A 14,615-nucleotide genomic window follows, 5' to 3' on the forward strand; every position below is an offset into this window, starting at 1 on the left:
AAAAAAAAAAAAAAGAAGCTTGCTAACACACTAAAAAGAAACAATTGAAGAGAGGGAAAGAGAAGAAAGAAGGAACCTTTTGGATCTGTTCGGTAGTGATGTTGTTAGTAGGAGGAATGGAAGGAACCATCGGAAACATTTGCGGAGACTGCTGCATCTTCCTTCCTTCTTTCTTCTTTCTTCTTTACCCAACCAAAATGACCTAAACCCTAATTCCGTGTTTCCCCCGAAGAAAAAAAAAAACCCTTTCGAAGTTTCAAACCACACGGAGAAATTGGCAAATTGGAAAGGAAGATTTCAACAAAAAAAGTATTTAAAGAAGATAAAATCCTGCAAATTTAATTACTTGGATTCACCTGGATGTCGACGCACCTCACTCTCTCTCTCTCTCTCCGATTTTATCACCCCAAAAAAAAATGCCTCCAAATTTATTATTATCAGAAGAAGGAAACTGATATACCAAAACCTTTTACGCAAATCAGAAAGTTTTGAGTTCTTTAATCACACATATTGGGCCGTAAGATTATAAGGCCCAAATATTTAGGCCTTGCTACAGTCTTCTTTCTTCGCCTAAATTAGAGAGAGACTGACACACACAGTCACTTCATTACAGAGTCCCCTCTCTAACGGAAACACACAGTATCTTCTTTTTTCTTCTCCCTCTAAAACATTCGTAATTTCAATTTCTCACTTTTACCTTTTGAGTTTTCTCAAACTTTTCGATCCGGATCTGAAAAAAAAAAAAGATGGTGAGAGATATCGAAGATGAGATCAGAGTCGAGAAGAATCATCCCCAGCTTGGCGAAGGTAGTCTCGAAGATGAGATCATCATAGTCGAGAAAAATCAACCACAGCTTGACGAAGTTAGTATCGTTCTCCTCGACAGTCCTCATTCCGTAAGCGCCTCCTTTACAACCCTTAAAATTTCATTCTAGCTTCAAAAAATTTCGAATCCAGCCCTAGATGTTAGTCAAATTTGCTTATAGCTTTGGTTTCATGTAGAATTCGAGCTCGATTCGGTCTTAATTGCTCTTCGATGAGCCTGATTTGTCTGTTTTGCTAACTTCTGTGACTTGTTTTGTGTGACTTTGCCTCAACGTTCTCTTATTCATTCATACTCCGTTGTGTCTGTTCACTCTCAGGTAGGTGAAACTGTTGAAGAAATTGGCTCTGTCAGCGAGAAGCTCAATGAACATTGTAACGTTTACTGTGATGATGACTTCGAATCTGCTCTAAACATCTTCCCTTATGTTCATGTGCCTCCCAAGAAGGGCAACTTTTGGAATTATGAGATTTGCACAAGCTCTGAGCTGTCTACTGCTTGTATACTATGCGATCTTGCAGACGATTCTGTAGTGCCTTGTTCTGGGAAGGACTGTCCTCTCGCTGTTCACATGAAATGTGCTGAGCTTGATTGTGAAGAAGATCCTGCTGCATCCTCATACTGTCCCTATTGTTGGTTGAAATATCAAGCGACTAGTTCCATGGCTGTTGCAGCTGCAAAGGCACATGAACACTCTTCAGCTCACATGTCCGATACTGAGCTGAAGAGTGGAGTTATAGCCATGGCGAGAGAAAACGTTCAACTAGAGGATGGCTCTGATAAAACACTACCAATGCAACTACATGAGAACCTCCATCAGATACGCAAAGCTGTCGAGCAGCTTAAGGCTCTAAATCTCCATTTAGACGAATCAGCTGATCAGTTCATTGATATGGAGAAAGCTTGCGGAGAAGCTTCTGTTGTTGTTAATGATCAGCCAAAAAGGGTTCTTTGGACAGTCGAAGAAGAAAAGATGTTGATGGTAAAAAACCACCACCACTCTACCTCCACTTGTCTTACAATCTACTTTTAGCTTTAAATTCTTAGTATATGTTTATTTTGGATAGGTGGGAGTGGAAAAATATTCAAAAATAATCAAGAAAAACATGCCATGGAAGAAGATTCTGGAGATGGGAGAAGGTGTATTCCACGTGAATCGTAGCTCGTCCGATCTTAAGGACAAGTGGAGAAAGATGGTACGTATGTGATTAGTAACTCCTTTCGCTATAGAAGTATTAAATGAGGCAGTGATAGCAAACGTTAAGACAAATGCTAGTAACCTTTTGAAGTAGTGTAAAGAAACTATGAGACTTTGATGCATGTAGATCTTTTTGGTAACAATTGTCCTGCCTTTTAGCAGTCTAGTAAACTTGTATTGAGATATAGACGACAATGTCGTTTCATATCCCCTTATATTGATGTTAAGAGAAGAGAATGTGTCTTTTGTAAGTAGCTGGCCCACTCTGTTTGTGTCTCTCTACAGCTTTTGTGTGAGAATGTGTCTTCTTTAAACAGAACAGGGGAGGCAGACTATGAAGATTTACAAACAGGTTTCAGAATTTTGTAATATGAGGGCTTACGAGTGGCAATCTGTTGTTGTTTTTGCCTCAGTTCATCCTTGTGGCATTCTACAAACCTGTCACCATTTCTTAGAATCTTTTGAATCTCTTCTCTACTCGAAGCAATCAAACTCAACAGGCAACATAACAACTCCAAACTGAACAAATACTCTCTTCTTAATTGACTTGTAGTTCTACAGACCAAAGGCAGTATCAAAATTACAACTGATTGATGTATTGACTAAATTTAACATGATTATCACTAAGTTCAATGCCTTTCTTAAAAATCTTCCTAATAAAGTCAACAAAGATAACATCTGTTACACTGTAGAGTCTTAATAACTATAACTTGTAAGATAACTTGTCGTACAAGTATCAAATGTTTCGCAAATTAAGGTGGAAAATTTATGAACTTAAACCATAAAACCACGCAAATATAGTCTACCTTTTTCTACGGAGTCAGTTAATTAATATTAGATCATATTAATACCAAATAACTGACAACGAAAAAAATCAAAACTTCTATATTATGACCGAGATTTGGTTCAGGTGGAGATTGACTTGGTCATCATCGTCGTCGCAGAGATCGGAGATCAAAACGGCGAGAGAGAGAAACGCGGGAGTGATGAATAAGATGAGTCCAAGAGGAACCATCCAAAGATGAGAATTTGTGGGATGGTATTTGTAAAGCCAGTAACTTAGAAACAATCCTCCACATATATTCACAGTCATCAAATATAAGAACACCATTGAAGACGTTCCCTTCCTCTCCTTCTTCGTCTTCGTCTTCGTCTTCATATTCGTATTCAAATTCATGTTGCTTTCGTGGCTCATTAGCAAGACTGCTAGAGAATCGAAACAAATAGTAGTGATGATTCAATTTCAGGCTTTTTATTACTTTCTTTGCTGGGAAATTTGGCGAAGTGAAAGAAAAGATATTGTAGATTAAATATTATCTTTTGAGTGTATGAGTAACTCTATATATATGCAGTCCGGTTTCTATTCATGCAGGTTGGTTAGAAACTATAATTTCAAGATTAGACCCGGTTTAATTTGGTATGTATCGGGTTTCTAGCGAAGTATATACTTATATAGTTATATGGAATATTTTCTAATTTTTAGAGTACTCTAAAATTATCATTTCTGTTACGAGGCGAAGAGAAACGTGGGGAAGGGATTAGGCAAGGCACCAACGGTGCCGTGTGGTGCGAAGCAGAGTTACGTATTTGTACAAATTCACGATTGAATCTGAAAGACATTATATGCTTGTATCAATTTTTATTGACATATATAAAGATAAATAAGAAACACAATCTGACCCGACTCTACTTATTTATACGTATAAATATATCTAACTTCATTACTCATATGACAAATAATGAACCCTGAAAGCAAACTATGTGAGGAAACAATTAGGTCCCTTACCATTTTCTGTTTAAGATTTTTCAACGAATGAGGTGGAAGCATAAAAAAGAAGAATTATTGTCTTGACAAAAAAAAAAATCGAATCTATCATCAATATAGAATGTCATACAAATAATGCTTTTAAGTATCAAATTTGATTATATTTGTCTTCGCAAATTTAGTTGCAAAAACAATACAGTGTTATTTTTGTTAGGCCCTAAAGAGGTTAACAATGTTAATGGGCCATTTAAGCTTTAATGGGCTATACATTAATAATACTATTGTCTTATCTGAATCAATAAGTACATGTACTTCAAACGGATCCAAACCGAAAAAGTTATAAGAAAATCAAAAAAAATATATATATATATATAAGAAAGAAAGCAAACAAAATCTGGAATGAAGAAGTTCAAGTTGATAACATAATGAAATTGCTATCATATGATGGTGACGTGATATTATTGTACTCTAACTTAAAAGAAAAATATTTAAAACAGACTCTCAATTATTGAATTGAGTGGTTCAGTTTGCATTATTGCATTTTTCTTTTTTCTTTTGTTCGTAACAATAATATTTCAAAAAAAAAATTATTATTAGTAGTAACTCACTAACTCACTGTCAGCCACATTTTTATTTTCTGCATGTTTTGGCTGTATTCTATAATTTATCAAAAACATTATAATATATAAAAGAAATAAGAAATTAAGAGAGAGAGAAAAAAAAGGAAAGAAGAAAAAGAAAAACATTATCACATTCTGTGTCATTTGAGTTTATCATCAGGAAGGATATATGTGATGTGGGGGTCACACAGATTACCTTTACTCACATGGAAAGTTCAACTATTTCAGTTGTCTTATTTTTTTTTTTGTCTTTATAATCAAAGTCTAGAACCGTTACATATTTTTTGTATGATAAACCAAACAATAAGGGGGAGATTAATCATATAGATTTAATTATCATATAGATAGTTTCCAACTTCAAACATTTAACTTTGAGCATGAGTAGAGAAGAACCGAACTAAAACAAGATTGGGGTTTCTAGATATATATTTACCACACACAACACAGAGACACACAAAATATGTGGAATTTATATGAATTGATAGGAGAATGAACGTACATTTATAATAAGTACGATTCAACATATACTATACACGGGATGGACGCGGAACATGAAAATAATATATTTTATATAAGGGGTACACGTGGCGAGAAGAAGCGCGTGAATCACAGACGCTCCTATTAAATCTCTGGCTCGTCCACTTCCTCTCTCGTTCGCCTTACATTCAGCCACTAGAAGAAGAAGAGGATCACATTTTTTTTCCAGAGATTTTCATTCGTTCATCGGATTCTTTTTTTTTGGTGGTTTACTCGGGCGGTGATATATATATATATATATATAATGAGCGGGAGCAGAAGGAAGGCGACGGCGCCGGCTAGTAGGACGCGAGTTGGGAACTATGAGATGGGACGAACTCTTGGAGAAGGAAGCTTCGCTAAAGTCAAATACGCCAAGAACACCGTCACCGGTGATTTAGCCGCTATCAAAATCCTCGACCGAGATAAGGTCTTCCGTCACAAAATGGTTGAACAGGTTCGTTCGTGTGTTGCTTTAATACATAACGAAATTCACGTACGGATTTTTTATTTTTATTTTTTAATAATTATAATTAAAGAACAGTTTAGTTTCGTGATTAGGGACCTACAATGTCCTAGGTAGGTGTTTACGTTATACTATTAGTACAGTGTTAGGTTGATTAATGATTGACTAGAGTTTAATAAATAAAATACTACTATAAAAAAAATCGAATTTATTTGACTGTTGTCTGCGATGGATTTTGTTTAAACTAGACTAGATTTTGTTTTGATGAAACTGGCTCGCATCTGAAGAAGATTTAGTTTTTGTTATGAGCAAGATCTTGAAGATTTAATTAGAGCATATATATAATGGCAGTTTCCTTTTTCTTGTTGTTATTGTTGTTGTTGTGCAGCTTAAAAGAGAAATATCGACGATGAAACTTATTAAACATCCAAATGTTGTTGAAATCATTGAGGTATATATATATTGAAGAAGCTTATCACTTCTTCTTCTTGTTTTTTTTTTTTTTTTTTTTTTTTAAAAAAAAAAATCCTTAAATGCTAATATTAGTTTTGAATCTTAAGACGACACCTCTATGTTCTGTTTGTGTGGATATAGGTTATGGCTAGCAAAACGAAGATCTATATCGTTCTTGAGCTTGTCAATGGAGGTGAACTATTTGATAAAATCGTAAGACTCCAAACACTGTTCTTTGAAAATTTTTGTAACAAATTGACAGTTCTAGCAAGATGTCCCTGTATATATAAGATCAGTTCTAATGACTAAAACTTAGAGTTTCCTACTTTCTTTTTTATTTATCTTCACAAATATATAGGGTCAAGATGTTGTCTGTTTATTCATCTGTTCTTTACTAATGTTATTCTTGGATTTGTATCATACATAGGCGCAACAAGGAAGACTTAAGGAGGATGAAGCTCGGAGATACTTTCAGCAGCTTGTCAATGCTGTGGATTACTGCCACAGTCGAGGGGTCTACCACAGAGATCTCAAGGTCTTTGTTTTTGTTTCTTCTGTACCTTCTTCTTAGCTCCTGCCTTATGATATTCATTCACCCTGTTCAAGTTTCATATGCTATGTGATATGTTGCTTGCTGCAGCCTGAGAATCTGATCCTTGATGCAAATGGTGTTTTAAAAGTCTCTGATTTTGGGTTGAGCGCGTTCTCACGGCAAGTTCGGGTAATGCCTTTTGATTTTTCAAGTGGACATCATTGAAACTTGGCAATTAATTTGTACTGAAATAACCTAGATATCAGTTTGAATCAAGTGTTCTAACCATTATTCTTTTTGAATGCAGGAAGATGGTTTGCTTCATACAGCTTGTGGAACACCTAACTACGTTGCTCCTGAGGTATACACTTACTTTCAGAACTAAAAAAGCAGAGTATATAGTGTTCTGTAGACGCTCCAAATATAGAATCATATGTAGGCTCTAATTTCTAGGGCATTTTTGTTGGATTTGTGGGCAGGTTTTGTCGGACAAAGGCTATGATGGAGCAGCAGCAGATATCTGGTCTTGTGGTGTAATTCTATATGTGCTCATGGCTGGTTACTTGCCTTTTGATGAGCCAAATCTCATGACATTATACAAACGTGTAAATTTTCTCTTCCTCTGCTTCTTCTTACTTACTTTTCCTCAGTACTTTTTTAATCTCATCTTTGGTGTACTTCAGATATGCAAGGCTGAGTTTAGCTGCCCACCATGGTTCTCTCCAGGTGCCAAGAGAGTCATTAAGCGTATTCTCGAACCCAGCCCTGTAACCGTAAGCACCTCTTACATGAATGCATAACTTGAGATGTGTCAACCATAAGATCAAATGGTCTAAAATGTGCAAGAGCTTAACAATACTTCTTTTTTTCTGTCTATATTGCAGAGAATAAGTATTGCAGAGTTACTAGAAGATGAATGGTTCAAGCAAGGATACAAGCCGCCATCATTTGATCAAGATGATGAGGACATCACCATAGATGATGTTGATGCTGCTTTCAGTAACTCCAAGGTAAAAAAAAACCATCCGCGCCATTTTCCCAATATTCTTTGTAGTTCATTTACAGTAAAGCAACTAATACTACTCTGCTGTGCATGTGTTGTTACTATAGGAATGTCTTGTGACAGAGAAGAAGGAGAAACCGGTATCCATGAACGCTTTCGAACTTATCTCTAGCTCAAGAGAGTTCAGTCTTGAGAACTTGTTTGAGAAGCAAGCCGTACGAACTCTTTTTCTACTTACTATATGTTTCGATTGTCTAATATCATAAGCATATATGGGGTAGTCTAACTAAAGCTGTTCTTTTATTTGTTGTTGTTGCAGCAACTTGTGAAGAAAGAGACACGGTTTACGTCTCAACGATCTGCGAGTGAGATAATGTCGAAAATGGAAGAAACAGCAAAGCCATTAGGCTTCAATGTCCGTAAAGACAACTACAAGGTTTTGTTCGTCTTCTTGATTTTCTCTGTGTCAAATTATGTCTTTGTGGCTCCAACGTTATAAAACATTGTTTGATAAAATCGCAGATAAAAATGAAAGGAGACAAAAGTGGTCGTAAAGGTCAGCTCTCCGTAGCTACAGAGGTAAGAAGAAAGATAGTTTTGGTGATAACAACACTCCGGTTTGATGAATACTGTTGTTTATCTAACTGTTTTGGTTTGGTCATCGGTTTAATAGGTGTTTGAAGTTNTGACTTGAGATGCTGTCAACTTTAAGATCAAATGGTCTTAAATGCGCAAGAGCTTAACAATACTTTGTTTTTTCTTTGTTTCTATATTGCAGAGAATAAGTATTGCAGAGTTACTAGAAGATGAATGGTTCAAGCAAGGATACAAACCGCCATCATTTGATCAAGATGATGAGGACATAACCATAGATGATGTTGACGCTGCTTTCAGTAACTCCAAGGTAAAAAAAAACAACCGCCATTTTCCCAATATTCTCTGTAGTTCATTTAAAGTAAAGTAACTTATATTACTCTGTTGTTCTGCTACTATAGGAATGTCTTGTGACAGAGAAGAAGGAGAAACCGGTATCCATGAACGCTTTCGAACTTATCTCTAGCTCAAGAGAGTTCAGTCTTGAGAACTTGTTTGAGAAGCAAGCCGTACGAACTCTTTTTCTACTTACTATATGTTTCGATTGTCTAATATCATAAGCATATATGGGGTAGTCTAACTAAAGCTGTTCTTTTATTTGTTGTTGTTGCAGCAACTTGTGAAGAAAGAGACACGGTTTACGTCTCAACGATCTGCGAGTGAGATAATGTCGAAAATGGAAGAAACAGCAAAGCCATTAGGCTTCAATGTCCGTAAAGACAACTACAAGGTTTTGTTCGTCTTCTTGATTTTCTCTGTGTCAAATTATGTCTTTGTGGCTCCAACGTTATAAAACATTGTTTGATAAAATCGCAGATAAAAATGAAAGGAGACAAAAGTGGTCGTAAAGGTCAGCTCTCCGTAGCTACAGAGGTAAGAAGAAAGATAGTTTTGGTGATAACAACACTCCGGTTTGATGAATACTGTTGTTTATCTAACTGTTTTGGTTTGGTCATCGGTTTAATAGGTGTTTGAAGTTGCGCCATCGTTGCATGTGGTAGAGCTTAGGAAAACCGGCGGCGATACCCTCGAGTTTCATAAGGTAATAATGTTTCAGTTCAATCTTTATCCGGTTCAGATCCGGTTAACATCTCGAATCATTGGTTTATGTTTGAAATTATGTTTTGCAGTTCTACAAAAACTTCTCATCTGGATTAAAGGATGTAGTCTGGAATACTGATGCAGCCTCTGAAGAACATAAGCGATAAGATATAATAACAAGTTGTTTATCAATTCAGATTTTTAAAAAAATTAAAGTTGAACTTGTATAATGAATAGTAAAATCTGGAGTTGGNCTCTGTGTCAAATTATGTCTTTGTGGCTCCAACGTTATAAAACATTGTTTGATAAAATCGCAGATAAAAATGAAAGGAGACAAAAGTGGTCGTAAAGGTCAGCTCTCCGTAGCTACAGAGGTAAGAAGAAAGATAGTTTTGGTGATAACAACACTCCGGTTTGATGAATACTGTTGTTTATCTAACTGTTTTGGTTTGGTCATCGGTTTAATAGGTGTTTGAAGTTGCGCCATCGTTGCATGTGGTAGAGCTTAGGAAAACCGGCGGCGATACCCTCGAGTTTCATAAGGTAATAATGTTTCAGTTCAATCTTTATCCGGTTCAGATCCGGTTAACATCTCGAATCATTGGTTTATGTTTGAAATTATGTTTTGCAGTTCTACAAAAACTTCTCATCTGGATTAAAGGATGTAGTCTGGAATACTGATGCAGCCTCTGAAGAACATAAGCGATAAGATATAATAACAAGTTGTTTATCAATTCAGATTTTTAAAAAAATTAAAGTTGAACTTGTATAATGAATAGTAAAATCTGGAGTTGGCAAATTTGGAATATATTGAAAAAAAAAAAAAAATGGAATATATTGCTAACAAAAAGCCAAACTTAATAGAAGTGGGCTTATATGGAGGTATATTATATATCCATAGGGGTTAGCCTTAGCCATATGCGATCTTCCTCAAAACTCGGTTACTTTTATTTTATGGTTGACTCAAACGTCCAAGTCAAACAGTTAAATTAGTCAAACATCCAAAAAATGAAAGGGATCGTTGCGCTAATCGAGTATAGTTGAAACAATATTGTCACTTTAAGGCTACCGTTTTGGCAAGTGGCAACGATTCACACTTCACAATGACAATACCGATATGGAATACAATGATAACATAATTAAGACAGGCAACAAAATGAATTAACTGGAAAACAACGGACAAAGTGTGAATCTAGATTGTTTTTTGAATAATGGATTGGTTAAGAAACTGCAATTCCAAAAGTTAATTTTTATGTTTTATAGATGTATATTACACACACAACAAAAAATGTTGTATATAGCCAATGATAAGACTATAAATTGTCCTTGTCAATGATGAAAACTTGGAAATAAATTGTGGCGAATAAAAGACCTTAAAATTTGTCGCTACTTTGTTGCTAAATCCATAAATTTTTCAAAACAGATGACTATGATTTGGCAACAGAAGCATGTGTAGCAGATAAATTGGTTGCGTATTAGCAATTTAGCACAATATCTAAATCTATAATAGTCGATATAAAAAGAAAATCAGTTAACATTTTCGTCGTGTTGTGTAATAGATTAGTACTGTGATTCAGTATTATCCATTTAAATGGTTTTCAAACAAACACTGTATCATCTACTTTAATCGTTAAAAATAAAATATTAATTAAAAAGTTAATTTAAGGAGTAATTCATTTTTTTTTATAGGAGTTAAAGCCTACCCATCTGTTTGTCATTCAGCGTACTAAGTACTACAGTACTATGCATATGATATTACACGGCCAAAATAAACCCTTTTATCGATAGTTTTAAGTCATCTTCTAGAAATCGTTAGGTGCTAGTCGGGCGGTTAGGGTGGACCTAGCGCCTAAAAAGAAAATCGGGGATTAAAAGGAAATTAATCGGAGACTAGTTTTAGGGTTATATTATTAAATTAATAATAAAATTTAAATATATAGTATTAAATATATGAATAATTCTGTTCATGTTAAAAAAAATATCAAATAAAATATAAAACTATAATATTGCCTTTAAAATTACCGTAAACACACATAAAAATAAAAACATAATTTTAAAAGAACATTTTATGATTTTTCATTAAAATTTTGTACATTAGTTATTGTAAAACATCATAAACTCTTAATTTAAATGTCTAAATAACAAAATATATATATTTAGCTTTAAAAATAATCGGTAAATACATAATTAAGCGGGAAATAATCGGATTAGACAGATTATAATCAAATTAGATGGGCATAATTGGATAATCGATGCTAGGCGGGGATTAATCATTAATCGAGGTGGAGATGATGGACCTAGCGATTTTGCACAGTATAATCTAGGCGGGGATTTTTAATACAGGGTCTATATCGTTTATTTATGTTGCAACCATTTAAATTATTAGTCCTTTTTTAGATTACTGTATAGTTGTGAAAATATGTGTACATACATTCATACATTGATGACGGACTGGTTTCTAGTTAGTTGGTATTAAGCCGACCAACATTAATTGTTGGTTTAAGTCCACACATGGGCACCAGTCCACCATTCAATATCATCATTACCCCTTTTTTTTTTTACAAATTAATACTTAGATTTGATCTGTGTATTAATTAGTTCTCCACTGTTTACATATGGTCATTATACTGTACATGCATACACATAAAGCTAAAAATATGTATTATTAGCATATGATAATGACCTGGATCGTTCTTATATTGAAGTTGGAGAGTTGGTACGTACTGTCGAAACATGTGTTTCGTGTATCACGATTAATCGAAACGACGTCGTTGGATGTTGTATTTTTCTCTGTAATTTCCTAATATGTATCGAGTTACTGTGTTTTTTTTTTGTCTTTGTAATAATCGATAGCTTGGAACATTCTTTAGAGAAAAAGTATTCTTTTTGGTACCTGTTTTAATTATTTTTTAAATATGTCAAGATAGTAAGATAACAATGTAGATTTGGTATTCTTACGCTAATATGTTGCTGGTTGAAATGATTTTCAGTTTTTCACACTACAGCGCACGAAATATACGGAATGTTTTTTTTTGTTGGTTTGTTTTTGCATATATTAAAAGTTCTATCAAAATGGAAAGAAGATGCAAAATAAGCAAAGATCCAAAGATATTAATTATAAATGATTGGCTACGTTATGATACTAGAAATATTTACAGACACTATTTGCTTTTGAGTCCACTTTAGACCTAAAATCCGATCATTTGATAAAGCTACAAGACTACAACTACCCCCATCTGAGATTCTGAGGTCCATTTTTTGACATCTTGACACAATCAATTTTATAATGTATATATAACAGAATACTTGAAAATAAATATACAAACCCAGCATTAATGACTTCTTTATAATTTTATTTTGTAAAGAAATATGGTAAATAATTTGTTACATCAACGTCTTAATGAAGACAGCAAGATTATACTGATAAATTGATAATGACAACAATATTGGAACAGCTAATATGGATGGTATATATATAATTATATAATATAATTATATATAATGAAAAATTAAATAAATCGAAATGTGCTAATATTGGTAGGTAATAATAGTATATAACTCATTATGAAATTACCATGGCCCATAATAAGGAGTTTGTATCCATGAGGGATACATTCTTATATAAAAAAATAACAAACTTGGATTATTGGGGACACGCTTTCGTCTACCACTGTAATTGCAAATTGGACAGCAAACGCTTCTCATTGAATGAAAGAAACGTTTCTCGAACACGTTTCTTCCTTTTAATCTACAATATACTACAAAAATATTGTATCAGATTATATAAATTCGATTGATCATCCCCGAAATTTCTCTCACTCGATTTTGTATACACATATACGCTTGCTAATTGCTATGCTAATGAAGGTTAAACAATAATAGAAAGTTATGGGTTAATGAGAAATTATAGTAGTAGACTTGTCTCTGAATAACAAATTAGGTTATAAACAATAATAGAAAGTTAGATGCCTAAATTTGATGTATGAAACCCCAACTTATGATCTACCATATGACTTATGAGATTCAGCTGGAATTTGCTAGACTTTTTTGTGAAAATGTTACTCCATTTATAACTTGCATTGTTCGTGTGAACAAAACATGACAAAAATAATCTGACTAGTTAATTTAATATCAAGGTCCCATGTAAGTAGTTGAGCTAATAGTAGTATCTCGGAACCACCCACCATTAAATTTGAATATTGTTCCATCTTTTCTTTTATTTTTATATCTTATCTCTCTTTCTCGCACTTAATAGCAACTCTATATATCTCTCCATCCCTACTTGCCCTAATTTCACCAAAATCCTCCTAATTCACCTGTTTTAGAATTTCCATTCTCGTTTTCTCTCTCTCTTTCTCTTTCTCCAAATTTGTGTAGCGTTTAATCATTAACATTATTGTCCTTCAACCTTTGGTTCCAGTTTAAAATATTTCGACCCAAAGCTGTACTGATCATGGAGAGAACAAATAGTATAGAAATGGATCGAGAGAGATTAACGGCGGAGATGGCGTTTCGAGATTCATCATCGGCCGTTATAAGAATCCGTAGACGTTTGCCGGATTTGTTAACGTCCGTTAAGCTCAAATACGTGAAGCTTGGACTTCACAACTCTTGCAACCTCACCACCATTCTCTTCTTTCTTATCATTCTTCCCTTAGCCGGAACCGTGCTGGTTCAGCTAACCGGTTTAACGTTGGATACGCTCTCCGAGCTTTGGTCTAACCAGGCGGTTCAACTCGACGGGGCGACGAGACTCGCCTGCTTGGTTTTCCTCTGTTTCGTTTTGACCCTCTACGTGGCTAACCGGTCTAAACCGATTTATCTAGTTGACTTCTCCTGCTACAAACCGGAAGAGGAGCGGAAAATATCTGTGGATTCGTTCTTGACGATGACGGAGGAAAATGGATCGTTCACAGAAGACACGGTTGAGTTCCAGCAAAGAATCTCGAGCCGGGCCGGTTTAGGAGACGAGACTTATCTGCCACGTGGCATTACCTCAAAACCGCCGAAGCTGAATATGTCGGAGGCACGTGCCGAAGCTGAAGCCGTTATGTTCGGAGCCTTAGATTCCCTCTTCGAGAAAACCGGAATTAAACCGGCAGAAGTCGGAATCTTGATTGTAAACTGCAGCTTATTCAATCCGACGCCGTCTCTATCGGCCATGATCGTGAACCATTACAAGATGAGAGAAGACATCAAAAGCTACAACCTCGGAGGAATGGGTTGCTCCGCCGGATTAATCTCAATCGATCTCGCCAACAATCTACTCAAAGCAAACCCTAATTCCTACGCTGTCGTGGTGAGCACGGAAAACATAACCCTAAATTGGTACTTTGGAAATGACCGGTCAATGCTTCTCTGCAATTGCATCTTCCGGATGGGCGGAGCCGCGATTCTCCTCTCTAACCGCCGACAAGACCGGAAGAAGTCAAAGTACTCGCTGGTCAACGTCGTTCGAACACATAAAGGATCAGACGACAAGAACTACAATTGCGTGTACCAGAAGGAAGACGAGAGAGGAACAATCGGTGTCTCTTTAGCTCGAGAGCTCATGTCTGTCGCGGGAGACGCTCTAAAGACAAACATCACAACTTTAGGACCGAT

General features: G+C 35.3%; 4 protein-coding genes and 1 long non-coding RNA gene across 9 annotated transcripts in view; 4 read left to right on the forward strand and 1 right to left on the reverse strand.

Moving 5' to 3' along the window:
• LOC104738677 (GRF1-interacting factor 2) overlaps positions 1-446 on the reverse strand; it is a 3,392-nt gene extending 2,946 nt beyond the window's left edge. The window contains exons 1-2 of one of the 5 annotated variants that reach the window (XM_010458864.2): positions 347-446; positions 77-209 (exon numbers count right to left, since the gene is read on the reverse strand). In XM_010458864.2, the coding sequence (XP_010457166.1) occupies positions 77-157 (81 nt within the window). In that variant the 5' untranslated portion in view covers positions 158-209; positions 347-446. Of the gene's footprint in view, positions 1-76 lie in introns of all 5 variants that reach the window. The other 4 variants (XM_019236379.1, XM_010458865.2, XM_019236380.1 and 1 more) reach the window with 4 other exon arrangements.
• On the forward strand, positions 747-2,275 carry LOC104743106. The gene is made up of 3 exons (XM_010464223.2): positions 747-896; positions 1,143-1,805; positions 1,891-2,275. The coding sequence occupies exons 1-3, from the start codon at positions 747-749 to the stop codon at positions 2,029-2,031; spliced, it is 954 nt and encodes a 317-aa protein (XP_010462525.1). The 3' UTR covers positions 2,032-2,275.
• Positions 5,056-9,264, forward strand: LOC104738680 (CBL-interacting serine/threonine-protein kinase 9). The gene is made up of 14 exons (XM_010458868.2): positions 5,056-5,379; positions 5,777-5,839; positions 5,983-6,054; positions 6,269-6,376; positions 6,482-6,562; positions 6,681-6,734; positions 6,853-6,978; positions 7,057-7,146; positions 7,258-7,383; positions 7,484-7,591; positions 7,696-7,812; positions 7,899-7,955; positions 8,938-9,012; positions 9,101-9,264. The coding sequence occupies exons 1-14, from the start codon at positions 5,188-5,190 to the stop codon at positions 9,176-9,178; spliced, it is 1,347 nt and encodes a 448-aa protein (XP_010457170.1). The 5' UTR covers positions 5,056-5,187; the 3' UTR covers positions 9,179-9,264.
• Positions 9,273-9,928, forward strand: LOC104738679. Its single transcript, XR_759803.1, has 3 exons — positions 9,273-9,385; positions 9,480-9,554; positions 9,643-9,928. It is a non-coding gene; the product is annotated as an uncharacterized LOC104738679 (long non-coding RNA).
• On the forward strand, positions 13,279-14,613 carry LOC104743107 (3-ketoacyl-CoA synthase 1-like; the record flags this gene model as incomplete). Its single annotated transcript, XM_010464224.1, has 1 exon — positions 13,279-14,613. A coding segment is annotated over exon 1 (1,149 nt), but the record flags the coding sequence as incomplete, so codon positions are not given.

Source organism: Camelina sativa, chromosome 14 (genome assembly GCF_000633955.1).
Source record: "Camelina sativa cultivar DH55 chromosome 14, Cs, whole genome shotgun sequence".
In the NCBI taxonomy this organism is placed as follows: Eukaryota; Viridiplantae; Streptophyta; class Magnoliopsida; order Brassicales; family Brassicaceae; genus Camelina; species Camelina sativa.